Source organism: Schistocerca serialis, chromosome 7, assembly GCF_023864345.2.
Source record: "Schistocerca serialis cubense isolate TAMUIC-IGC-003099 chromosome 7, iqSchSeri2.2, whole genome shotgun sequence".
NCBI lineage: Eukaryota > Metazoa > Arthropoda > Insecta > Orthoptera > Acrididae > Schistocerca > Schistocerca serialis.
The window spans coordinates 125,594,324-125,620,927 of NC_064644.1; the positions used below are offsets into that span (position 1 = coordinate 125,594,324).

At 44.4% G+C, this 26,604-nt stretch overlaps 1 protein-coding gene across 2 annotated transcripts in view; it reads left to right on the top strand.

Moving 5' to 3' along the window:
* Nucleotides 1–26,604, top strand: part of LOC126412654 (lipoyl synthase, mitochondrial) — a 115,180-nt gene that overhangs the window by 26,501 nt on the left and 62,075 nt on the right. For both annotated transcript variants that reach the window (XM_050082353.1, XM_050082354.1), the window contains exon 4: nucleotides 7,009–7,066. In XM_050082353.1, coding sequence (XP_049938310.1) covers nucleotides 7,009–7,066 — 58 coding nt within the window. The remainder of the gene's footprint in view (nucleotides 1–7,008; nucleotides 7,067–26,604) is intronic.

A 26,604-nucleotide genomic window follows, 5' to 3' on the forward strand; every position in this document is an offset into this window, starting at 1 on the left:
TTTTGGATTGCGCAAATGAGAATGAGATGTTCCATAAGAGAATCATAACTGGTGATGAGATGTGGGCCTAGAGCTATGATGTTGAGACCAAGATTGAGGCTTCACAGTGGGTCTGGGAAGGTTCTCAAAGACCAAAGAAAGCTTGTCAGGTCAGGTCAGGTCAGGTCAGATGTTGAAGCCATGCTGATAGTTTTCTTTGAATTTGAAGGCTTAAGTCATAATGTATTTTTGTTACAGGGACAAACTGTTATAGATAGTATTATTAGGATGTGTACACACACCTGCGAGAAAATGTGAGAAGGAAACGGCCTGAAATGAGATGAGGCAGTTCATGTCTCTTGCAACACGGTAATGCATCAGCACATTTGTCCCGGTTGGTGCATGACTATTGCACAAAATACGAAATCACTATGTTGCCTCATCCTCTCCACTCTCCAGACCTGGGCCCTGTGGACTTTTTTATTCACAAAGTTGATAATCCCAGTGAAAGGACGAAGATTTGCAACGATAGGCGAGATAAAAGAAAATTTGCAGATGGCACTGTGTGTGACCTGGTAAGGGTTGTACCAAGACTGCTTCCGGAAGTGGAAATGGGATTGGGCGTGGTGTATCAATAGTGAAAGAGTTTATTTAGAAGGAGACCATGCACAATAAATAAAAGGTAATCATAGAAAAATTTCCTCCCTGGGCACTCACCACTCTTCAGGGTGATGTGACCTGAGGTGTGAACAATCACCCAAGTTGAGTGAGCTCCCCTGTGGGGGCCCCCAGTTGGAAGGAGTGCTCGATTAGAGGCACTGGCAATTGGGTGATTTTCTCTCAATGAGCCTGTCACCATCTCAGACTACATCTATTAAATGTAAACGAAGTGAGGCTAAAGATTTCAAGAATTTCCCAGTTACACCTCAGTTTCTCGTGGTATCATGTACTGAAGATGGTCAGTCCTTTGCTGTGGTTAACCCTTTTATTATACAGAAAGATGTTGATTCAATTGCATGCCATGTAAAATCCTACTCTTCTTTATGTAATGGCACTTTGCTTTTGGAGACCAATTGTGATATTCAAGCCCAACAGCTGCTTGCAGCTTCACTCCTCCACAGGTATCCTGTTTGTGTAGGGTCCCATTGAATGCTGAATTCTTCTCATGGTGCTATCTACACTAGGCTGCTCGATGATCTGACAGTGAATACGGTTGATGCAACATTAGTGTCTACCTGCACTCTTTTCCTCATGTTTGACTGAGTAGTGCTTCCATCAAAGATCAAAGCAGGCTACGAAGTCACTGTGGTCCGACCATACATTCCCAACCCGATGTGCTGTTACCAGTGTCAAAGTTACAACCACACTCAAATGTTGTATCAAAACACGGCCAAATATGTTTCTTGAGGTAGGGATGCTCACGAGGTTGTTGCCTGCCACCTGCTACCAGCTGTATCAATTTCAATGGCGACCATGCAGCTTCGTCCCAAGAATGTCCCATGTATCTTGAGGAGGGGGCTGTCCAGGGCATCCAGGCAAACGGAAAAGTGCCTTACCCTATCGCTCGCAAGTTGTTGGCTAGTCGAAAGCCCTGCATTTTACCATCTGGCACTTAATATACTCTTCTTGCTATGCCTTGCTCCACCCGGAACATGGCCACACTGGCTTGTGACCTCAAATTCAGCACTGCAGCTGTCAAGTTGTCCAGTGTCACGGTAGTGTCCCCGTCATCTTCTCCTCCAGCTGTGCAACAAGCCACCAAATATTCACCTCCAGCGACGAAATCACCTGCTACACAACCGGCAGGCCGGAAAGGAAAGAAGGAATATTTGCCCGAAAACTTTTTACTTCCCTCCAGCCAACAAACATTTGAGTCGTCATGTGCCAAAGAAAGACAAATTGTCCTCTTCCCTGGCTCGTAGATCCTCTCCCGCAGTGGCACTGCATGATACCCTCTCCCAACTGACCTCCATTGCGCCTATGCACACTGCCAAGTTTTTTTCTGCCCTGGAATCCGCAGACTGACCCACAGAGACTGCTGACGCTCTGTAGGTCTCGTGGAACAGAATTTTCCAGCCTCTGAGCTCTCTTGCAATGAATCTTCGAAGGCTGGCAGTGCTGAGGTGACAACCTTTCATCTTTTCCCTGTTTGCCTTTCCCCGCCATGACTCACCAATGGAATGTTCAGGGCATTTGATCCAACAAGGAGGAATTACAGCTGCTCTTGGAATCAAAGCTTCCCTTCATTTTCTGCCTCCAAGAAACAAAACTGCGTCCTCACAACCGCTTTGATCTCCCGCATTTCTTTCCGGTCTGCTTTGACCTTCGCCCCTCCTCCTGAAGATGGCATTCCATCACATGGGGTAGTCGTGCTGCCCATCCAGATTGTTGTCCATAGTCAAACCATCTCACTGAACACCGAGCAGCAAGCTGTTGTCATCCGCATTTTCTTTCCTTGGTTCACCTTTTCTTTTGCAACATTTACATCCCTCTGTCATTCGGTGTCACCAGGGCAGACTTCCTCCAGCTTATTGGTGAACTCCCTACTCGGTGGCTTTAATGAACACCATCCCCTTTGAGGCTCTTCCAGAAACTGTCCGTCTTGGCTGACTTCAATCAACTCAGTCTTATCTGCTTAACACTGGGGCACCCATGTCCCTGTCAAATTCCACACACACCTATTTCCATTTGGACCTCTCGTTCTGCATCGCCCAGCTTGCACGTTGTCTTGACTTGGCCATTCTCTCTGACACATACTCAAGCGACCATTTTCTGTGTGCTGTCCGAGTACTGACTACTGCCCCACATAAGTGTGACCCCTATTGGCAGGTTTCGAAAGCTGACTGGAGGCTTTACTCCTCCCTGGTGACCTTCGAGGAACATTATTTTCCCAATTGTGATGACCAGTTAGAACACCTTACGAATGTTATCCTTACTGCCACTGAACGTTCCATTCCTCGCACGTCATCTTTATTGCACTGTGTCTGGTCCCTTGGTGGAGTGAGGCGTGCTGCGGTGCAATTCACATGTGGAGACATGCTCTCTGCCTTTTTAACTAGTGGTTAGACACTATACTCGCATTCGGGAGGACGACGGTTCAATCCCGCGTCCGGCCATCCTGATTTAGGTTTTCCGTGATTTCCCTAAATCACTCCAGGCAAATGCCGGGATGGTTCCTCTGAAAGGGCACGGCCGACTTCCTTCCCCATCCTTCCCTAATCCGATGAGACCAATGACCACGCTGTCTGGTCTCCTTCCCCAAACCAACCAACCAACCAACCTTTTTAACTCTAATCCTCTGATGGTGAACTGTATTTATTATAAACAGTTGTGTGCGCAGTGTCGTTGCATTCTTCAAGATAGCAAAAAATAGATGGATTTCATCTACTAATAAGAATAATATTTCCACTCCCTCTTCCATTGTGTGGGCCAACCTCAGATGGCTATCTGTGACCAAGGCCCATTCCCCAGTTTCCATCCTCACCATAGCAGATGATGATGTTGTGGACTCCATTGCTATCTCCAACACCTTAGGTTGCAATTCTGTGGATATTTCGAGCTCCACCCACTATTACCCTGCCTTTCTCCATCGGAAACGAGTGGAGGTGGCTCAGGTGATACTCTTCTCCTCTCAGAATCGTGAATGCTACAGTGCCACCTTTACTGTGAGGGTGCTAGATAATGATCTCACTTCATCCTGATCTTCCGCCCCAGGGCCAGACGATGTTCACATTCAGACGTTGCAGGACCACAATTGCATCTGGGCAGATGGCGTGTTTTCCTGATGCTGGCATGAAACAACTGTCATACCCATGCCTAAGCTTAATAAGGACAAACACCTTCCTTCTAGCTATTGCCCCAGTTCTCTCATCAGCTGTCTTTACAAGGTGATTGAACATAAGATTTGTCTCCAGCTGGTAAGGTAGCTTGAGTCTCGCAGTTTGCTAACCCCTGCATGATGTGGATTTTGAGTGTGCCGTTGTTCACCATCTCGTCACTTTGTCAACCCATATCGTGAACGGTTTTCTGTGGAAATACTAGACTGTGGCCATGTTTTTTGATTTGGAGAAAGACTAAGACACATGCTGGGGAGCATGTATTCTCTACATGTGGGGGAGGGGGGGGGGAGGGGGGTTGGTTCAGAGGCTGCCTGTCCCATTTCCTCCAGTAGTTTTTAAAAACACAGTTTTCAAGGTATGTGTGAGTTCTGCTTTGTTGTACACCTTTATCCAGGAAACCAGTGTGCCTCAGGGCTCTGTCCTGAGCATCATCCTCTTTGCTGTAGCCATTAACCCTATTATGCTCCCTCTCTCGCCACACATCTCCGGCTTCCTTTTTGTCGATGATTTTGCGAAATGTTGCAGTTCTCTGTGGATTTGTCTCCTTGAGAGCAGCATCTTCAGCAATTTCTTGATTGTCTTTAACTGTGGCACATCAACAATGGCTTTTCCTTTCCCACTGACAAAACGGTCTTTTCAATTTCTGGTGGCGCAATGGTTTCTTTCGCCATCTTTAAATCTTCGGCCTTTTACTCTTTCATTTGCTAAAACCGCAAAATTCCTGGGGATTGTGCTTGATAAAAAACTTTATTGGTCCTCCCGTGTACCTTACCTAGCCGCCCACTGCACCTGATCCCTCAATGTCGCACCCTCTTCCATTTGCACCGATCCCTTGTCCGTTTGAAACTTTTGTGTGTCTGTATGTCCGTCCATCTTACGCCGTCTCAATTCAATCTACCATTGTGGCATGCCAGTTGAGTCTGTATACAGAAACTGCTGAATTACTGCTGTTGTACTGGCATGATGTTCTCCTCAGCAGATAAGTATACCTTTTGTCTGCCATGTCCGACCACCCATCCTATGTCTGTTTCTTTGGTGATGTATGAGGTGCATCTCTCTGTTACCTCCTGGAGTTGGTTTTCGGCTCCTGCTCCAGCAGCTTAACTTCATGTTACCTGCAAATTTCGCAGTGGGTGTGAACCCTTCACCACCTTGGCTTCGTGTGGTGGCCCGTTTTCAGCTTGGCCTTTGTTTACTTCCTGACACTATTCCAGCCTCGCTCTATTGCTTTGTTTCATGACCTTTGCATGGAACTTCACGATTATACCTTTGTGTATACTGATGGCTCACAGGCTGACCATGGTGTCGAGTGTGCCTTCGTCATTGGCACAGACGTTTTTTGGTATCAGCTTCCGGAACACTGCTAATTATTCACAGCAGAGCTCTTCACCCTGTATCAGGCCATGCAGTTCATTCGGCGACACAGACTTTTCTATTGTCATCTGCTCTGATTCTTTCTGTGCCTTTCAAAGCCTCTGTGTGCTATACACCATCCATCCCTTAGTGAAACGGGTCCAGGAAAGCTGTCACTTGCTCACTCATGCTGGAGCCACTGCTGCCAAGGCTACAGTTCGCGTACCTCAGCTCACTAGTTCTTACATTCCCTCCAATGGCCAATGTGTTGCCGCCTGTCAGATGGGAACAAACTCTGGGCTATTAAGTCCCCCTCAGCGGCTTGGACGACCTCTTCTTGGACCTCTTTCCATGAGATCATTTTAGCTAGGTTGCGTGTCGGGCAGTCTTTAGTCATCACCATTTGGTAAGTGGTGCTCCCTCACCAATTTGTGCTCATTGCACTCAGCCTTTGACAGTCTGTAATTTCCTGACAGAACACCCTTTTTTTAACTGCTTATCTTCTCGTTTGTGTTTGCATTCTGAGTTATCAGCTGTTTTAGTGAACAACACATGGGGTGTCGACCGTGTTTTACTTTTTATCTGTCATAGCAATACGACGAAGGCCATTTAACTTTTTAGTTCTGGACCTCTATTTCTCTGACATATTTTATAGACCTTTCTCCAGTTCCTTGTTTTTAGCTGTCTTCTCTTCCATCAATTGGGATTAACATGTAGTCATTTTTAGCTCTTCTCTTTGTCTTTGTGTACTACAGTTTTGACAAGGGCGCATATGACCCTAGTTGTTTTTGCCCCCGAAAACAAACAAACTGAAATTATGTTCGCAATGTTAGGTTGTAACTTTATCTGTTCAACTGTTTTTGATTCAGATGTACTTAAAATGTGGAAAGTTTGTTGTGACGTACATAACTGTTTAAAAAATCTCTCTGGATATTTATGAGCAGGAGATAGAACTAGTGAAAGTATGCATGGAGTGGATGTCATGCATTCAAAGGCATATGCCGTATCTCTTCTTTCTTCTTGCCAATAACTACATTTTTATCGTTAATGAGCCTCTGTCACTGATGGCAGGCGATGCATAGGGCATGGTCTTTGTAGCACACCACTGTAAGAAATGCACTCAGATAGTGATCTGAATAGCTACAGGGTAAATGCTTTTGGCAAGCTGTGAAATGTCTGAACTAGCAGCAATGTACTGGCAGGTTTTTGTATATGCGAAGAAACAGCTGCCATTATGTTTTCAGATGCTGTATCATACCTAGTTCACATGCCCAAGTGTTCTTTACAGCTGCTGCTGTTTCCTTTTCGTGGGGGTGGGCGGGGAGACGGATGGTGTACTAAATTAATGCAGCGAAACTAGTCACCAAAATGGCTCAAAATATTTGTCATTGTCATGATACTACATAACGTGTGTATGATTTATCCATATTCCAAACTCTTCCATAATTTTTGTGTGAGTAGGAAGTATATTGTATAGATACTGTGTGACACTGTTCTAGTATTAGTAGTAAATTCATTTTTGTGAAACCCATTTCCTTAACAGTCCTCATGTGACTAGTTCATCAGCTGAAGAGTTGTGCTAATCCCAATAACTACAGTTCTGTGTGCGAGAGTTGAATATCACATACATTTACTGAATAAAGTCTTTAGTGAGAAATCTTTTGTTAAATGGAGTGAATGGGAAATTTCTAAAGAAGCATTTTTAATTCCGAAATACTCCCAGTGAAGTTCTAGTTTTCTTGTACCCTGTCCTTTTTTATTACTCTGTTTCTTTCTTATCATGAACTGTTGACATATCTATTCTTCAGTATTTTAAATGATCATTTCTCTCTGTTAGATCTCCCAGATGGTGGTTCCTACCATTTTGCCACGACTGTGATGGAATTAAAAAAGCAGTAAGTACATTATTTGTAGAGCCAACCATTCTGGAATTGCCTGTCATTCTTTTGTCTTCTGGATTAAATATTGGAAACTCTGTTTTATTGTAAGTTTGATAACAAAGTATCTCTTATACCAGGTATTTCTAAATTCACTGAAGAATTCAAAGGATGTATGCAGGGTATTGGGTAGATAGTGACAGGAGTAGAAACATCTGGTAATGAACCATTCCTTCCCATGCTACAGGAGCAGTTCTATAAATCAGTGGGATCTAGTCTCTTGCCTCTTCTATGAAATAAAATAATAATTTGCTGTTACTTGTGTAATTACAACATTTGCATATAAACTAATTGATGTGATAACAGTGAACAGTGCTGAAGTACATACAAAATGTATCATATTCACATGTGCCACCACACACAAGCCACATTTAACCCTGTAAAAGCATTTAGACTTAATCATTGATGCCTGCTCGTTGGTTATAGTCACAGTAAAAAATTAAACTAAACTCTGTCTGAACAGGCCATGAAGGCCCATCGGTACCGACAAGCTGCCGTGTCATCCTCGGCTCACAGTTATCACTGGATACGGATATGGAGGGGCATGTGGTCAGCACACCATTCTCCCGGCTGTATGTCAGTTTACAAAACCAGAGCCAGTACTTCTCAGTCAAGTAGCTTGTCAGTTTGTCTCACAAGGGCTGAGTGCACTCCGCTTGCCAACAGCGCTCTGCAGACTGGATGGTCACCCATCTAAGTGTTGGCCCAGCCGGACAGTGCTTAACTTCGGTGATCTGGCGGGAACTGGTGTTACCACTGCGGCAGGGCCATAGGCCATAGTCACAGTAAAGACTATTGATCTTTCATCCGGCAGATAAGTGTGTGGTGTGTTTTCATCTTATATCAGAAATAATATGTCTTTGAAAATAGGGTGTGGACATTGTTAGCTACATCCCTGGCATTCACTAACCCACATGACCCTTCTGCATGGTGGATCATGGCCAATGGCTGGTGCCTCAGAGAGCTCAGTCTTTGTTGGCTGCATACAAGTGTGGTGAACCTTGTGAAGCCCCACAGTCCTTTGAATTAATGTCTTTTTATGTTTATTTTGTGGCTATCGGACTAGAATATATGGGCGCTTTACATGGAATCACACTTGATTATCAAAATAACCTGACTAGGTGCCTACTATGAATATGCGTCTCTTACACTTTTCATATATTGAAGTTGAATTGAAGTAATAACAGTACAATTCAAAGTACTCTGTATTGTTCCTCAATGTAGCACACTGTGCTAAAAATGCCCAAGTTTGTCCAGTGTAATTAACAATTATGTTTGTTTTATATTCTCACTGAAGTAACATTTGTTGTTGCATTTCCACATTAGTTTAACAAGTAATCACTGATCATGGATGCCTCTTCATATATGTTTTACTCTCAGTATGTTTCCCCCATAATAACTACTGAATCTCAAACATGACCCAGTATCAACCATAATTCAGGGTGTATATGCCCCAGACAGCTAGAAAAACCCAGGAATTTTTCATTGTTTTAGTTTTTAGTTAAAACAGATAGCTCTAACAAAGAAATTTATTTTAGCCCACTACTGCAGAATAATACTGCAGCAATAAGGCATAAACGAGAGAATAACACAAAAGTAAAACTTTAGTTTCAAGTAAAATGTGTCATTTACAACAACAAGACACTGTGTGACACAATCCACACACAAGTGTCTGTAACAACATTGTGCTTTCAAAGCGCCTTTCTCAAGAGTCTCGTTTTGATGAGTGCGACATCTACATTTGCACATTGCTGCAGGAAACTATTGTGAACAGTGGACTGAGAAGCATTACTATCAAAGTAAATTTCCTTTTATACAAGATGAATTACGTTACATGTGAGAATGTGTGATGAGTTTCTTAAATCAATGAGCTTTAGACTCTCATTCAGAACTTAACATTGAGAACCAACCACAAAGAAAAATTTCAGGCGCAGAAGATGAATCATATATGCTATTATTTAATATTTTACTGGCACATTTGTGTTTGGTATATCTTAAAGGGTACCACGTGCTAGAAAAGGTCAAGTTTCAAGGTTAGTTTTTCATATTTATTTTAGTTCTTTCATGGATTACAAATTGTGCAATAATGATGACAAAAGTTTAATTATCCTTTTAAAAAAGTGTGAAGCAAGTTCGTGAGAAATTGCGCATGTAATTGGGTTTCCTATGGAAAGGTTGAAATGCTCGACAGAACATGTATTCAGCCAGGTAACCCACAAAATGTCCTGTGCACAGCAGTGAAATTTATAATCAGGCTTGTGAGAAATATTCAGCTGCTGCAATTTAAGCCGTGTTCTTAGGACCCTGCCCAATCACACCCTCAAAAAATTAATGACCAGTGTTGTGTGTGAAAGCTTAGCTTTTGTTGTAGCTATGCTGTATGTATATTAACTTAAGCCACTAACTTTTCCTCTTTGTGTGTTTCCACTATTTAACAGTGACATTGCTGTTGGCTGACAACAGCATGTGTCCTATGCTCTCAATATCTGCTGTCATTGGCTGGCAAGATCACATGACATGAGCTATAATAGCTGACAAAAGCACACGAAAGTTTCAGTTTCAGTGCTTCGGAATCTACTGTGGTGTAGTTGGTGGAATTCCTATTTATGCATTGTAAATATTGCTGAGCATCAAAGATCTTTTCAAAACACATTGTTTTTTGCTGGGTTTCATTTCCATAATGTTTGAAAGTCCTATGCTGTTGTATGAAACCTTCAGCATTCAAAGGGTTAATAAGTTTTATAGCTATGAGGGAAGGTATATTGTCACTTAACACAGAAAAAATTTGCTTTCACTAGGGGTATAGTGTATTTTCAGCAAGGAAAAAATGTATTTTAACTGGAAAATCTGGGAAATTTTTTTCGTTATCCATATGTACACCCCATAATTAATCCCTTGTGCCATTACACAGATTAACTGAAACACTTTCCTTCTACTAACTATTAATTCCACTTCCTAATGCGTATGATAGCTCTGTGCAGTACTTCAGCACTGATTCCACTCCCCACGCCAAGACTGTGTATGACTCCTAGCACTGCGGCATTGTCATTATACAGCAAGACAGTGCTTTCACAGAGAAAGTGTTCTTGGTTCCAAAAGTTCCAGGAGCCAGCTGTTAAGTAAGGAGTACTGTGTCAATAAGTTATGACAGCAAAGATAGCAGTATGCCTTACAACATGTGGGTGCTGATCTTGGTAATTGTGAATACTGCCAATCCTCTGTAACTGTAAGCTCTGTGAATGCTCCATTAATCATTGTGGAGAGCAATGGTGAAACATTGTGTCATAGGGAGCATAGTTCTTCACTTGAACACTCGGGTTTGAGGATGATATAAACTTCAGAAACATCGATGTATGCTATATGGCAGTGAAGTGGATGGCTGTTGAAGTGCTACAATTGTTTGCTGGTGATGTCTGGGATGAGAATATGTTCATGATATTAAATGTGATGTGAGGTCTTTTGAAAATATCTCATCCTTTTATATTCAAAAAGATGTTCAGTGTATTGAAGAAACCCTTAGATCAGTAAGGTGGCTTAGAAACTTGTGCTTCTTCGCAAGTTATTCAATTACAAAAGGCAAAATTACTTGGCAAGTAACAAATATGTATGGAGCTTCACAAAATCTTCAGCTTCTGGTGTTGTGCTCATGCGGAGGTGTAATAGGGATGGATATCTGAAGAGTTGACATAACTGGGAAGATCGTTATATTGTCGCAATATGTAACTTGAGAAAACAGCTGCGACTCCAACACACTAGTCTTACTAGAATATGACAATGCTATATTTGTGTGTTTTAAGATGGCATTGTACATTAAACCCACTGAAGTGTTCCAAATGATAACATTATGGGCACACCACCTTAAATTACATAGCTTACATGTGGCAAATGAACTTGGAGTATTCTGTTCATCACCACTATTACGAATAAACTGCACTGGGAATCACACAGTCTGTAGTCACGAACATTCATTGAAGGTAAAAAATCCAGGCTGTCAAGGTACGAACATAATCCTATATGCCAAAGCAATAAAGCTTATAAGTGTTAGGAATCCACCGGTGTTTGCTATCTCATTACCACTGAGACTGAGAAATTAGTAGAGACGAGGAAATCTTTTTACCCTCACAACACTGTAAACTGGAACTGGCAACTGTGCTCATGAGTGCTTTTGCAAACACACCATTTTGTTAAAGTCAGTCATGTTTTTCGAGCCTGCAAACATACAACACAGTAGTGAACTGTGTAGTAACTTGTCTTCCACAGAAGCACATGTGGAAAACCAAGACAAAGAAATTACAACTATCAAGCTGCCAGTTTCAAATGTGAAACACAAAGCAGAAAGTCACAGGGCCAGGAAACCTGGCTGGAACCATACTAACTTTATATTTCTTGATCTTCTCCATTATTTTTGAAGGAGACCTGTATTTGTGGATCTGTAGCTGATAACATATTTGTTTTGGAATTAATCCCTACAGAGATTAAAACGTAGTAGAGCTCTTTGCTTGTAGGTTATGTAACTATTTGTAACTGAAACTACATTGTATGCTTTGTAGGGATTAATTTTCTGTTGGGCATTACATTAATTAATATATACATAGTGTGATTTAATCAAATTTATACTTTTGAAACATACTTTTTTTGTATAATTTTTATGCAATTGTGCTTGATAATGGGGCTGCGACTCCAAAGCTAGTGGTAACGAATAGAAGTAGAAATAAAATAAAACAAAGTGTAACTGTGAAACTTAGTTTTCCAAAACAAATGATTAATTTTGACTGATATGTCAGATGATGCACTGTTTGTAATCTATGGAATTACAGATTTCTCTAAGAAACCAACAAACCCCTCATCCTCTCAACAGTGTAGACTCACCAAAAGTGCAGAGACAAAAAGACAAAGAATAACCTCACTGTTAAAATTGTTACCATATTTCAGTAGAACATTACTGACTTCAGAAAACATGGAAGAATTAAGATACTTAGCACAGGGTCTTACCTGTGTCTTTATCTACATGGGACCCATTTTAAAGAGGCTGACACCCCTACTCTAAGGGGTTGTAACCTCCACAGAAAGTAAGACTACAGTGTGGAGAGGGGTGGCATTGTCTTTCCTATAAATGATAATTATAGCATCTTGTCTCTCCTCCTCAACACACTTAAAAGCGATTGCTCCCATACTTGATGTGCCCAATCCGGAGATCATATGTAGTCTTTTCATGCTTACCCCCCATCCCTCGAGAGTTCTCTAGACAATGAGGCACTTAACAACCATATTTCACAGCTTCCCCATCCATTCATACTCTGGCAGGAGTCAATCGTGTGCAATAGGGTTGTATCCCTCCAGGGAGCTCGTTGCTCTTTGGTGGGTCCGTGCTTGGCTACTATGGGGCCCCAACCATTGCAACATCATTTCCCTCCCATGCTGCAATCTATCCTCTTGCTGTTCTTTTTCGCCTTGTCTGCAGAACATGTCTGGGCTGTTTTTGGAAATGTACTGTGCATTTTCGATAGTCAGTATCAGAATACTCTCCACTGTTGCTTTTTTCTTTCTTCAATCACCTTCTCCTATCCTTCCTCCTGGGCCCTCCTGAAGGCCAGCCCATGCGTGTGACGTGTAACAGGTGACTGGATAACGCACAGTTTCCAGCCCCGGATTGATAAGTAAGGTTTGCACGTATCCCTGGTATACGTCAGGCCAGGGTGGGATGATTGCCTCAGCTGGTACCTTCCCAAATTGATGGTTGGTCCCTGTGTCAGGTGTTCGGGAGGTGCGATCAGAGGTGTGAACAGTCACCTAAGGCAGGTGTGCCCCCCCTCTGAAGGGGCCCCCCAGTTGGAAGGAGCACACCATCGGAAATGCTGGCAGTCATGGGGAATTTTCCCACATTGAACCAAACATCATCACAGTTAACAGCTGTGAAACATAAACAGACTGAGGCTAATGATTCAAAGCTGCACCAGGGTTCCTTGTGGTTTCACATACTGTAGACTGTCATTCCTTTGCTTTGGTAAATGCATTTATTATTCAGAAAGGTGTTGATGCAATTGCTGGCCCTGTGAAATCCTGCTACACAATGGCACTTTGGTCTGGGAGACTACTTCTGATTCTCAAGCACAACAACTGCTTGCAGCTTCGTTCCTCCATGGTTATCCTGTTCGTGTCGAGGCCCATAGAACGCTGATTTCTTCCCATGATGTTATTTACACCACACTGCTCGATTGTCTGACCGAGGCAGAAATCCAAACATGTCACACACACACACACACACACACACACACACACACACACACACACACACTCTTTCTCATTTTTGGTAGAGTGGTACTTCTGTCAAAGATCAAAGCAGAGTATGAAGTTATCTCAGTCAGACTGTATAGTCTGAACCCAATGTGCTGCTAGCAGTATCATCGTTACAACTACATGCAAGAGTCCTGTCAACACCCAGCCAAATGTGTAACCTGAGATAGGGATGTTCACCAGGGAAATTGTCTGCCTCCGTCTCCCTGCTGCATCAAGTCAATGGCGGCCATGCCGCTGCCTCCTGCGATTGTCCCGTGTACCTCGAGGAGTGGCCTGTCCAGGAGATCCGGGTGAAGGAAAAAGTGCCTTGCCTGGTTGCTCGCAAGTTTTTGGCTAATTGGAAACCCTGTGTTCTAACATCTGGCACCTACAGTACTGTTCCTGCTGCAGCCCGCTCTACGAAGGACGTGGCCGTGCAGACATGCGACCTCAAATTTAGCACCGTGGTTGTGAAATCACCCAGCATCATGTTAGTGCCCCCGTTTCCTCTTCCAGCTATGCAACCAGCTGTTAAACTCTCACTTCAAGGGGACGAAGCCACTAGCTACAAAGCTGGCAGGATGGAAAGGACAGAAGACTCCCGTGAAGACTTCCTGTGTCCCTCCAGCCAACCAACACTTGGGTCTTCCTCTGCTAACTGGAAAGGGTCAAAGAAGTCAAACAAAGGCAAATGGTCCTCTCCTTTGCCGATTCGAAAATCCTCTTCGACAGTGTCACAAAGTGATACCCTTGCCTGGCTAACCTCTGTGTCGCCGGTGCGCACCACCAACTGTTTTTCTGCCCTGGACTCTGCAGGCGACAGAAGAAACTGCCAATGCTTCTGTAGACCTCATAGAGCAGGATCCTCCTGCCTCTGTGCCCTGTAGCAGCGAGTCTTTGAAGGCTGCCACTCGGGAGCCGCCGGGGTGACAAATGGAGGTCCAGAACTGAAAAGTAAATGGCCTTCGCCGTATTGCTTCAACGGATAAAAAGTAAAATGCAGTTGGAGCCCATGTGTAATTCACAAAAATGGCTGATAACTCAAACCGCTAACACAAACCAAAATGTAAGTGGTTAAAAACAAGGGCATTCTGTCTGGCAAAGACAGACAATCAAAAGTCTGGTGCAATATGCACAAAGTGATGGAGGAGCACCACTTAATAAATGGCAATAACTGAAGATTGTGCCCGATGTGGAATCCAGCGAAAATCATCTCACGGCAAGAGGGCCAATAGGAGATCGTCCAAGCTTCCCTTCGTGATTCACCTCCAATGGAACATTTGCGGCCTTCGAACCAATAAAGAGGATTTATGGCTGCTCTTAGAATCACAGTATCTACTTGTTCTCTGCCTTCAGGAAACAAAATTGCGTCCTCACAACTGATTTGAGCTCTCGCATTTCTTCCCAGTGCATTTTGAAGTTCCCACTGAGGTCGGCATTCCACCTCATGGGTGAGTCATGCTGCTCATACAGGATATACAGGATGATGACAATAGTCAACCCATCTCCATGACTACCCACCTTCAAGCTGCTGCAGTTTGCCTTTTCATTCCTCCCATGACTTTTCCCCTTTGTACCATTTACATCCCTCTATCATACGATGTCTTCAGGGCAGACTTCCTCCAGCTTATTGGGCAGCCGCCTCACCCCTTTCTGTTGCTTGGTGACTTTAATGCGCACCATCCCCTTTGGGGTTCTCCCAGAACCTGTCACAGAGGTGCCCTCTTGGCTTTCTTAGTCAGCTTAACCTATTCTGCCTTAACGCAGGAGCACCCACTTTCCTTTCAGACTCCACGCACACCTATTCCCATTTGGACCTAATATTCTGCACTGCCCAGTTTGCCCATCGTCTAGAATGGTCTCTTCTCTCTGACACATACTCAAGTGACCATTTCCCGTGTGCTGTCTGCGGACTCCTACTCCACCTCTGTGCACACCCAAGTGGCAGCTTACTAAGGCCGACGGGAGGCTTTACTGCTCCCTGGCAACCTTTGACAAACATTATTTCCCCTGTTGTGATGACCAGGTGGAATATCTTACAAACATTATCCTTACCGCCGCAGAATGTTCCATTTCTCGCACTTCCTCTTTACCATGCCGTGTCCTGGTTTCTTGGCAGACTGAGGCATGCCACAATGCAATTTGCATGTGTAGACGTGCTCTCTGCATTTTTAATTGTCATCCTACAATGGCGAACTACATTAATTATAAACAGATGCGTGCACAGAATCGTCGTGTTCTTTAGTACAGCAAAGAAGCTAGCTGGATTTCGTTCACTAGTTCTTTTAATAGTTCCACTCCCTCTTCTGTCATTTGGACCAACCTCCGATGGCTCTCTGGGACCAAAATCCATTCCCCAATTTCTGGCCTGACACTCACAGACAATGTCACCGTGGACCCTATTGCTATCTCCAACACTTTGGGCTACCATTTTGCGGAGATTTTGAGCTCCTCCCACTACCACCCTGTCTTCCTCCATCAGAAACAGGCAGAGGCGGCTTGGGTAGTACTCTTCTCCTCTCAGAATCGTGAATACTATGATGCCATCTTTACTGTGAGGGAGCTAGATAATGCTATCACTTCAGCCTGATCTTCCACCCCAGGACCGTACGAAGTTAACATTCAGATGTTGAGCATTTTTCTTTTGTGGGCAAGCACTTTCTGCTTAACACGTACAACCGTATCTGGACAGAGGGCACATTTCCCAGACGCTGGCGTGAAGGGACTGCCATAACCATACCTAAGCCCGGTAAGGACAAACACCTTCCTTCTAGCTACTGCCCCATTTCTCTCACCAGCTGTGTTTGCAAGGTGATGGAACATATGATTCATGCTCGGTTGGTATGGTGGCTCGAGTCTCACAATTTACTAACCACTGCACAGTGTGGCTTTCGAATGTGTCATTCTACAGTTGACCATCTCGTCTCTTTGTCCACTCATGTCGTGAATGGTTTTTTGTGGAAATCATAGACTGTGGTTTCAGTTTGGAGAAAGCCTCTGACACCTACTAGAGGACTGGTATCATCTGTACACTCTACACATGGGGTTTCTGTGGCCACATGCGCCGTTTCGTTCAGGAATTTTTAATAGACAGAGTTTTTAAGGTACGGTGCCTCAGCGTTCTGTCCTGAGCATCGTCCTCTTTGCTATCGCCATTAACCCTGTAGTGGCAGGTCTCCTGTTGGGCATCTCCAGCTCACTTTTCGTTGTCAGTTTTGCCATATATTGCAGTTATCCACGGACTTGTATCATTGAGCGGTGTCCTCAGCAATGTGTCAATCATCTTTTCTCATGGAGCATGGACAATGGCTTTTGTTTTTCCACCGACAAAACCGTTTGTATGAATTTCTGGCGGTGCAATTGGTTTCTTCCACCATCTTATGTCATGGCCCTGTTGCTCTTCCATTAATTGAAACTACAAAATTCCTGGGACTCGTGCTCGATAGGAAACACTCTCGGTCCTCCCACGTGTCCTACCTGGCAGTCCACTGTATTCAGTCCCTCAGTGTCCTTTGTGTCCTCAATGGTACTTCCTGGGGTGCAGATCGAGCCACCCTCTTCCATTTGTACTGGCCCCTTGTTCGTTCGAAAGTAGACTATGGGTGTTTTGTTTACGTATCTTCATGTCTGTCCCTCTGACGTCATCTCAATACTATCCGCCATCGTGGCATCAATTTGGCCACGGGCACCTTTTACATTAGCCCAGTTAGGGCCTGTATGCAGAAGCTGCTGAACTACCGTTGTCCTACCACCTTGACTTTCTCCTCAGTAGATATGCGTGCCGTTTGTCTTCTGCCATGTGTGGCCACCCATCCTATGGCTCCTTCAAAGACTCCTATGATTGCCAGTATGGGGCTCATTCCTCTTCTCTGTTACCTCCTGGAGTTTGCTTTTGGCTCTTGCTCTGGCAGCCTAACTTCATGCTATCTGCAACTTACTTTCCCGGTGGGTGTGAACCCTTCACCACCTTGGCCTCATGTGACGGCCCGATTTCACCTTGGCCTTTATTTGCTTCCTGAGGGCACTACTCCAGCCTCTCTCCATCCCCTTCAGTTTCACATCCTTCACACGGAACTTCACGGTAGTACCTTTTTGTACACTGATGGCTCTTCGGCTGACCGTGATGTCGGGTGTGCCTTCATCATTGGCGCTTACGTTTTTCGGTATCAACTTCTGGAACAGCAGAGCTCTTCACCCTGTATCAGGCCATGCAGTGCATCCGGCAACATAGGCTTTTCAATTGTGTCATCTGCTCTGGCTCTTTGTCCTTCAAAGCCTCTTGCATGCTGTACACCTCCCATCCTGTAGTGCAATGGGTCCAGGAAAACTGTCACTTGCTCACTCTTGATGGAGCCACCTTGATATTTGCGTAGGTTCCTGGTCACGCCGGTCTGACAGGTAACGAGCCCGCTGACACACCGAGTGAGGTGGCGCAGTGGTTAGCACAGTGGACTCGCATTCGGGAGGACGACCGTTCAATCCTGCAGTCCGGCCACCCTGATTTAGGTTTTCCGTGATTTCCCTAAATCACTCCAGGCAAATGCCGGGATGGTTCCTTTGAAAGGGCACGGCCGACTTCCTTCCCTAATCCGATGAGACTGATGACCTCGCTGTTTGGTCTCTTCCCCCCAAACAATCCAAAAAGCCGCTGACACTGCTGCCGAGCCTATAGTCTTCGTACCTCAGCTCGCTAGTTCTCACATTCCCTCCGATGATTTGTGTTGCCATCTGTCAGCAGGTGGTGTCACATTGGCTCTTTATGGGAACAAGCTCGGGTTATTAAGCATCTCCCAGCAGCTTGGACGATCTCCTATTGGCCCTCTTGCCGTGAGATGATTTTAGCTGGATTGCGCATCGGGCTCAGTCTTCAGTTATTGCCATTTAAGTGGTGCTCCTTCACCACTTTGTGCATATTGCACCAGACTTTTGATTGTCTGTCTTTGCCAGACAGAATGCCCTTGTTTTTAACTGCTTACATTTTGGTTTGTGTTAGCAGTTTGAGTTAACAGTCATTTTTGTGAATGACGCGTGGACTCCAACTGCATTTACTTTTTATCTGTTGTAGCAATATGGCGAAGGCCGTTTACTTTTTAGTTGTGGACCTCCATTTCTCCATGGCATATTTTATAGACCTTTCTCCACGTCCCTGTTTTTAGCTGTCTTCTTCAATCAATTGGAATTGACATGTAGTCGTTTTTAACTCCTCTCTTTGTCTTCATGTTCCAGCGGTTTGACATGGGCGCATATGACTCTAGTTGTTTTTGTGCCCTAAAACAAAACAAAACAAAACAAACAAAACAATGGGGCTGCACTACTATTGGTTTGATGATTTAGCTGTTGAGAGTCTCTTGTTGATAGAAGATCAGAGTCTTCCGAATATTGGGCAAAGCATGCGTCTGTACTGCTACAGGGTTGTTCTCTGCATATAGCTAAACTTATGACTTCCAACTCTCACTTGCACTTAGTGGGAAGTGGCCGATGATCTGAAATTCAATAATCACTTTGTGACCTGGATACACAGGGTCGTCCATTGATCATGACCGGGCCAAATATCTCACGAATAAGCATCAAATGAAAAAACTACAAAGAACGAAACCTGTCTAGCTTGAAGGGGGAAACCAGATGGCACTATGGTTGGCCCACTAGATGGCACTGCCATAGGTCAAACGGATATCAGCTGTGTTTTTTTAAATAGGAACCCCCATTTTTTATTGCATATTCATATAGTACGTAAAGAAATATGAATGTTTTAGTTGGACCATTTTTTTCGTTTTGTGATAGATGGCACTGTAATAGTCGCAAATATATGGCTCACAATTTTAGACGAACAGTTGGTAACAGGTAGGTTTTTTAAATTAAAATACAAAACGTAGGTACATTTGAACATTTTATTTCGGTTGTTCCAATGTGATACGTGTACCTTTGTGAACTTACCATTTCTGAGAACACATGCTGTTACGGCATGATTACCTGTAAATACCACATTAATGCAATAAATGCTCAAAATGATGTCCGTCAACCTCAGTGCATTTGGCAAGTGTGAAAACATTCCTCTCAACAGCGATTAGTTCACCTTCCGTAATGTTTGCACATGCATTGACAATGCACTGACGCAAATTGTCAGGTGTTGTCGGTGGATCACGATAGCAAATACCCTTCAACTTTCCCCACAGAAAGAAATCTGGGGACATCAGATCCAGTGAATGTGCGGGCCATGGTATGGTGCTTCAATGACCAATCCACCTGTCTTGAACTATGCTATTCAGTACCACTTCAACCGCATGCGAGCTATGTGCCGGACATCCATCGTGTTTAAGTAGATCGCCATTCTGTCATGCAGTGAAACATCTTGTAGTAACATCAGCATACATTGCACCATTTAGATTGCCATCGATAAAATGGGGACCAATTATCCTTCCTTCCGTAATGCCACACCCTACATTAACCCACCAAGGTCGCTGATGTTCCACTTGTCGCAGCCATTGTTGATTTTCCGTTGCCCAATAGTGCATATGATGCCGGTTTACGTTACCGCTGTTGGTGAATGACGCTTCATCACTAAATAGAATGCGCACAAAAAATTGTCATCGTCCTGTAATTTCTCTTGCGCCCAGTGGCAGAACTGTACACGATGTTCAAAGTCGTCGCCATGTAATTCCTGGCTCATAGAAATATGATACGGGTGCAATCGATGTTGATGTAGCATTCTCAACACCGATGTTTTTGAGATTCCCGATTCTCACGCAATTTATCTGACACTGATGTGCGGATTAGCCGCAACAGCAGCTAAAACACCTACTTGGGCATCATCATTTGTTGCAGGTTGTGGCTGACATTTGACATGTGGCTGAACACTTCCTGTTTCCTTAAATAATTTAACTATCTGGCGAACAGTCCGGACACTTGGATGATGTCGTCCAGGATACAGAGGAGCAGCATACATAGCACATGCCTGTTGGGCATTTTGATCACGATAGCCATACATCAACACGATATCGACCTTTTCTGCAATTGGTAAACGGTCCATTTTAACATGGGTAATGTATCATGAAGCAAATACCATTTGCACTGGCGGAATGTTACATGATACCATGTACTTATACGTTTGTGACTATTACAGCACCGTATACTATATTTCTGTACGTACTGCACAAATATGTAATAAAAAATGGGGGTTCCTATTTTAAAAAATGCAGTTGATATCCATTTGACCTATGGCAGTGCCATCTAGCGGGCCAACCATAGTGCCATCTGATTTCCCCCTTCAAGCTAGATGAGTTTCGTTCTTTGTAGTTTTCTCGCTTGATGCTTATTTCGTGAGATATTTGGCCCGGTTACTATCAATGGACCACCATGTATACACACCAGACGGAGCAGTGCCTGAAAAAACTTTGAGGTGGGTCTACAAACATATGGTTGTATTTAAAGTCAGTGTCCAGGGATGGGTGGATCACATCCAACAGTGCCATTGACGCATCTAATCCAGAATCTCAGGCAGAGCAGTAAAGACTGACTGTATGTGCAGCTATGCAATCGGTAACAGGTGAGTGGCTCTGTGGGGCTTCGAGAGCACACCATCTAGGGAGATCTTCACAGCCTTTTTGATAGTGAGGGCAAAGTACCATCTTGTAATTCAGTTTCTGAACTCCATCAACCACTCCATTATGGCAACAGTTGTATGGGAAGCAATTAGGAAGATTTCCGGAACGCGTAGGAGGAAAGTTTGATGTTCTGAGAGCTGATAGAAATGGTCATTTGAATCAAAAGCATTCATTTTATTTCAAATAGCTTTCAAAACTGTTAGATCCTTACTCTGGGAGGAAAGAAGGCTGAGAGAGACCTACCCTGTTCTGAGGATGAGGGAGACTAAAATGAAGTTACAGATGATGTTGTTTGGGGAGTCTGTTGTTTGGTGAGTCTGTGTGCCCTGCCTCCTCTTTTTCTCCCTGAGATAAAGATTTGGGTGTTTGTCAGCAGTATTTAGGATTTTACCTTCTGAAGTTAAAGTACTGGCTAGCCCTTCTTTCGTTTTAAATATACATATATTCTTTGCTCTGAATATCTTTGATGCCAGGAAACCCACAGTTGAATTTACTGATAACTCGATTTGTGTCCTGTAGTGAACAGTTAGTGTATGAGACAGTGTCATAGGCTGCCAGTGTGCATTTTCAATTGAATGCAAAGTTCAACAAAATGTGTAGGAACAGCGATTAGTGTGTTAGGAGTTTCTACGTGTGTGTTGTTTCACAAGCTTGAGGATGATCGAAAATTACATGCCGTAACCTTTTATTCATTGTACTTTGCCCTACTGGATACAAGGCTGCAAGCTTAAAATTGGTCACTCACATTCACACACATTGTGTTCCATACAGCCCATTGTTCAGGGATGAGAAACGTTTCAAGCTATACATTAACAGGCAGACGCCCTCAGGGGCTCAGCATTGATTTGCCGGGTACGGGCTTGGCAAACCTGGTGTTCGTGAGTTGGGGACTGGTAAGCGCCGCCAATCCCGTCTCTGTAAGCTCTGGAGCTGCTTCAGTGACCAGCACGTGGTGTGGCGGTGGAACATTGTGTGTCTAAGGGAACGGGGATCTTGGCTTGACCGCCTGGATTGTGAGAACAGGATAAACCTCCATAAAAAAACCTTCACTCTCAAGGTGTGCTGTGCACTGATGGGATGCATAGCTGTTGAGGTGGAACAGTCGTTAGTAGGCAACCTGTGGGGAACTTGGCCCACCTCAGTTGTATAAGGCTTACTCGGGCATCTGGGGCTCTGTCTGAGTGGACCCTTATGTCCCTAGCTGCTCGTGGGACCGAGATGGAACCCTCGAAACCATCATCTTCTCCTTCCAGTGGGAAGGGTATACCACCTAGGAGTATTCACACCCATTCATCCAAAAGAATGAGAGGGGATAGTCCTCCTGATAATAAGAATACTTTGGACTGCAGTAGTAGGGCTCATGGAGTCGTGAATAACAATGTGTTTCTGATGATAAAGAGGAAGGAAGGGATATGTGAAAAAGCGTCCCCCTTTTATATCCATAAGGGTTTGGAAGGGCTTGCTGGAACATTGAAATCTAGAAAACGATTGTGCAATGGCTCAGTGTTGGTCCAAACTAACAGGTCACAGCAGATAGACCTTCTTAAGAAATCACAAAAACTGGGTGACTATGATATCATTGTTGAGATGCACACCTCTCTCAAATCAGTAAGGGCATTGTCACATGTCAAGATAGCATGGACATCTCAGAACTGAAGCAAAAATGTACGCCCCGGGGAATAGTTGATGTGGAGCAACAAAAGTGCAGGAATAATCGAGAAACTGAAAAGACTGCCCCTTTCATTGTTACATTCAGTTCTCTGACACTGCCTGAGCATCTTATGGTGGGGTTCTTTTGGCTTAATGTTTGGCCTTAGTTTCCAAATCCTATGCGGTGCTATAAATGACAGCATTTCGGCCAAACAGCCATGAGTTGTGGAGGTGAAGCAATCTGCAGGAACTGTGGAAAAGCCGCTCATGACGCTGGGACTGACTGACTGTCTCCTGCGATCTGCATCATCTGCTCTGGGAACCACCCAGTCTGGAGCCGAGACTGCCCTATTTTTGCTGAAGAACGCAAAATACAAGAGATAAAAGTGACCAAGCAGATCCCGAAGCAAAAAAGAACATAAGGCGACAAAACGCCTGTCTTTGCCACCTCATATTTTTCCATGGTGTAGAATCCTATTCCCAAGGTGGACGCTTCAAAACAGACGAAGCCTAGTGTGCCTGTATCCACCACAAGCACCTGTACTTGCATGTGTGCATGTCAAGGGAAAAAGAATAAGGACAAAGCAATCCAGGCAGCTGCACCAGGAAAGTCAAACAACAGTTCCACAGTGAGCATCCAGAAGGTATAAGAAAAGCAGAGTGCCTCTCAATGCCTACTTTCCCCTTCATCCTTAAAGGGACAGGATGCAGGGAAGGGCTCAAGATGTTCTGGTCAAAAACTGTCCCGAGTGCTGTTGGATGACATTCTTTGCCGTCTGACTGATGAGGAGGGTACGTGGGGTTAGATGGCTTGGATCCAGGCAGCCTCTCCACTCCCCCCTTGCTCTTAAAGTGCTTCACCTCCCTAGTGCAAAGATGCGGTAAATTAAAACTGCACTGATGACATGGCTTCCATACCACAGTGGAACATGAGTGGATTCAGGACTCACATGGAGGAATTGAAACTCACAGCACTGGCATGCCCCTTGTGCTTTTGTTTACAAGCAGCACATTTTAAAGATACAGATGTCCCTCTGCTATAGGGGTATTCACTATACGACAAGGATGACCTATCAGGAGAAAGGGCCAAGGGAGGTGTCGCAGTGTTTGTCACTAATGCACACCACTCCTCTGCTCTCCCCTTGGCTACTGACCTGCAAGCAGTTGCAGTTCAAATTCATGTGTCAAAGCATCACTGTTTGCTCACTGTATTTACATCTGCAAGATGCACTAGACTCTGAGGCTCTCACGGATCTTATCGCACAACTCCTGCAACCATTCCTTCTCTTGGGAGTCTTCAATGCTCATCATGTTCTGTGGCTCTCGACAAATACTTGCCCTCGGGGTTGGGTTTTGGAGGGCCTCGTGATGTCTTATGAGCTGTGCATCCTCAACACGGGTAATCATACTCATTTCTATACTGCTACTGGGTCATTCATCGACTTCTCTTTCCGTTCTCATGCCCTTGCTGACCCTGTTCAGTGGGAGGTCATTGATTACCTTCATTCCAGTGACCACTTCCCAATCTGCCTTCACCTACTAAATTGCTCATCACGTAAAGTTAAGCCCCAAAATGGATGGTCAGCAGGGCTAACTGGATGCGTTTCAGCCAGCAGGCTGTGTTTGAACACTGCAATAGCATCCAAGAAGGATGGGTGGACCACATCACACGAGTGATGCATCGTGTCACTGATGTCTCCATCCCACAGTACTCAGGTCTTGTTAGGAGGCAACCAGTACCTTGGTGGACAGATGAGTGCTGTTCCGCAAACCAGGAGAGGCGTGTGGCTCTTTGACATTTTAAATGCCGACCGACAGTAGACAACTGTAGGGCGTGCTGAGTCGCGAGGCCCAAGGCTCGACACGTCATTAGGGAGAGTAAGAAAAGGTCATGGCAAGAGTTCCTGGACTCCATCAATCATTCCACTTCTTCTATAAAAGTATGGGAAGCCATCTGGAGGATTTTTGGTAAATGCAGCCATTTACTGATAGCAGCAGTGCTCAACAGGGGTGCCTCCAAATGACACCCAGAGATGTTGATCAGATGCTGGCTGAACATTTTGCACAAACTACTGCCAATGAAAGCCAGGATCCAGTGTTTTGTCATTATCATGCAATTGTATAGAGGGAAAAGTTGGACTTCAGGTCCAACAGTTCTGGGGCCTACAACTCCATTTTCTCCATGTGGGAGCTCGAATTGGCACTGACTGAGATCTGTGACACTGCACCTGGTCACAACCAAATCTGGCACTTCGTGCTTAGATATTGCCAGTGGCATCTAAGGAAATACTCCTTGGATGTTTTAATCTGACATGGCAGACATACAACTTCCCCAACTCATGGAGGGAGGCTATTCTGATCCCTTTCCTCAAACCAGGAAAGGACTGCATATGTCCCAGTAGTTATTGGAGTATCACCTTAACGAGCTGTGTAGGAAAGACTCTGGAGCAAGTGGTTAACTATCGTCCAGTTTGGTCGTTAGAGACCAGGAAACTCCTTCGCCACTCCCAGTGTGGATTCCGAAGATTTCGGTCCACTGTCACTAACCTGACCCTCCTAGAGGCAGCTATTCAGCAGGCTTTCCTCCGTAAGCATCACTGTATCGGAATATTCTTCGATATAAGTAAGGCATAAGATACTACTTGGAGACACTGTATTGTTGCCCAACTGCATCAATGGGGCTTTTGTGGCCACAACCCCATCCTCATAAGGTCTTTCCTGTCTCGACTGTTTTTTATGACCCGAGTTGGTGACATGCTGTCTGATTGGTTTAAGCAGGAGAATGGTGTTCCTCAGGACAGTGTTTTTAAGCTTTAACCTCTTTCAATAGCCATCAACAGTATCACATTGATGGTAAGGAGTTTTGTACAGTGCTCCTTATTTGTAGACGATGTTGCTGTTTTCTGTTCCTCCTCCAGTGTTAAAACAGTGGGCTATCAGTTGCAACTGACAATGTGGAGGGTAGAGGAGTGGGCTGCAAAGATGGGTTTCCAGTTTTTTGCAGATATGTATGTGTATATTCATTTTAATCACTCTCATCATCTTTTTAGTTTGCGTGCCTTGACTATGGAGGACACCACCCTACATTTTAGAGACACAGTGCAGTTTCAGGGCCTCATTTTTGACTCCCGATTTTGTGGCTACCATAACTGCAAGACCTGAAAGCCAGAATGCTGAAGACACTGAACAGCATCAAATGCTTCGGTCACAGGTCGTGGGGAGCGGACAGGGAGTGTCTCCTTCAGTTACTGAAGAGGCTCAAAGTGATTTCAGGTTTGGTGCAGTACAGGAGAGAGAGTACTCCTGCTTCCATTTTTAATGTGATATTCTCTGATATTTTTTCTGAGTACCATGACCATGTAGCTGTTTTTACGGGTGGGTCTAAGCAGGGAGACTCTGTTGGTTGCTATGTCGTTTTCCTGGCTTGTGTCCTCAAGGTCAGACTGCCTCCAGAATTTACAGTCTTCAATGCAGAATTAATTGCAATCTTGCGAGCACTGGAGCAGATGAGACGTTCTCCCGGTGTTAGACTTCTCAAGAGCTCAGATTCTCTGAGTGCTCTTTACTCTCTCCAGTATTAGTACCAAGCAGATACAGTAACCCAGAATATCCAGGATACCCTCCTACTATGACTGTGGAAGGAGGTGTCTTTCTGCTGGGTACCTTGACACACAGGAATTGCGGGGAATGAAAGGGAGGATCCCAAGGAGGCGTGTTGTGATCCTCTGGTATTTTGATGTGCTATACCCCTGCATGCTATCACCTTGCTGTTGAGGTACAAAGTCATGTGTCAGTGGGAAGTGGCTGGCAGTGACCAATAACGAGCTCCATGTCATCAAGCCCACAACTCCGCTGTGGAGTACTTCCTTCCAGCCATGTCAGCGGGACAAGGTCCTTCTTACTCATCTACACATAGGCCACAGCCCTATGACACATGAATTCTTACTTCATCAAGAGGACCCTCCAATA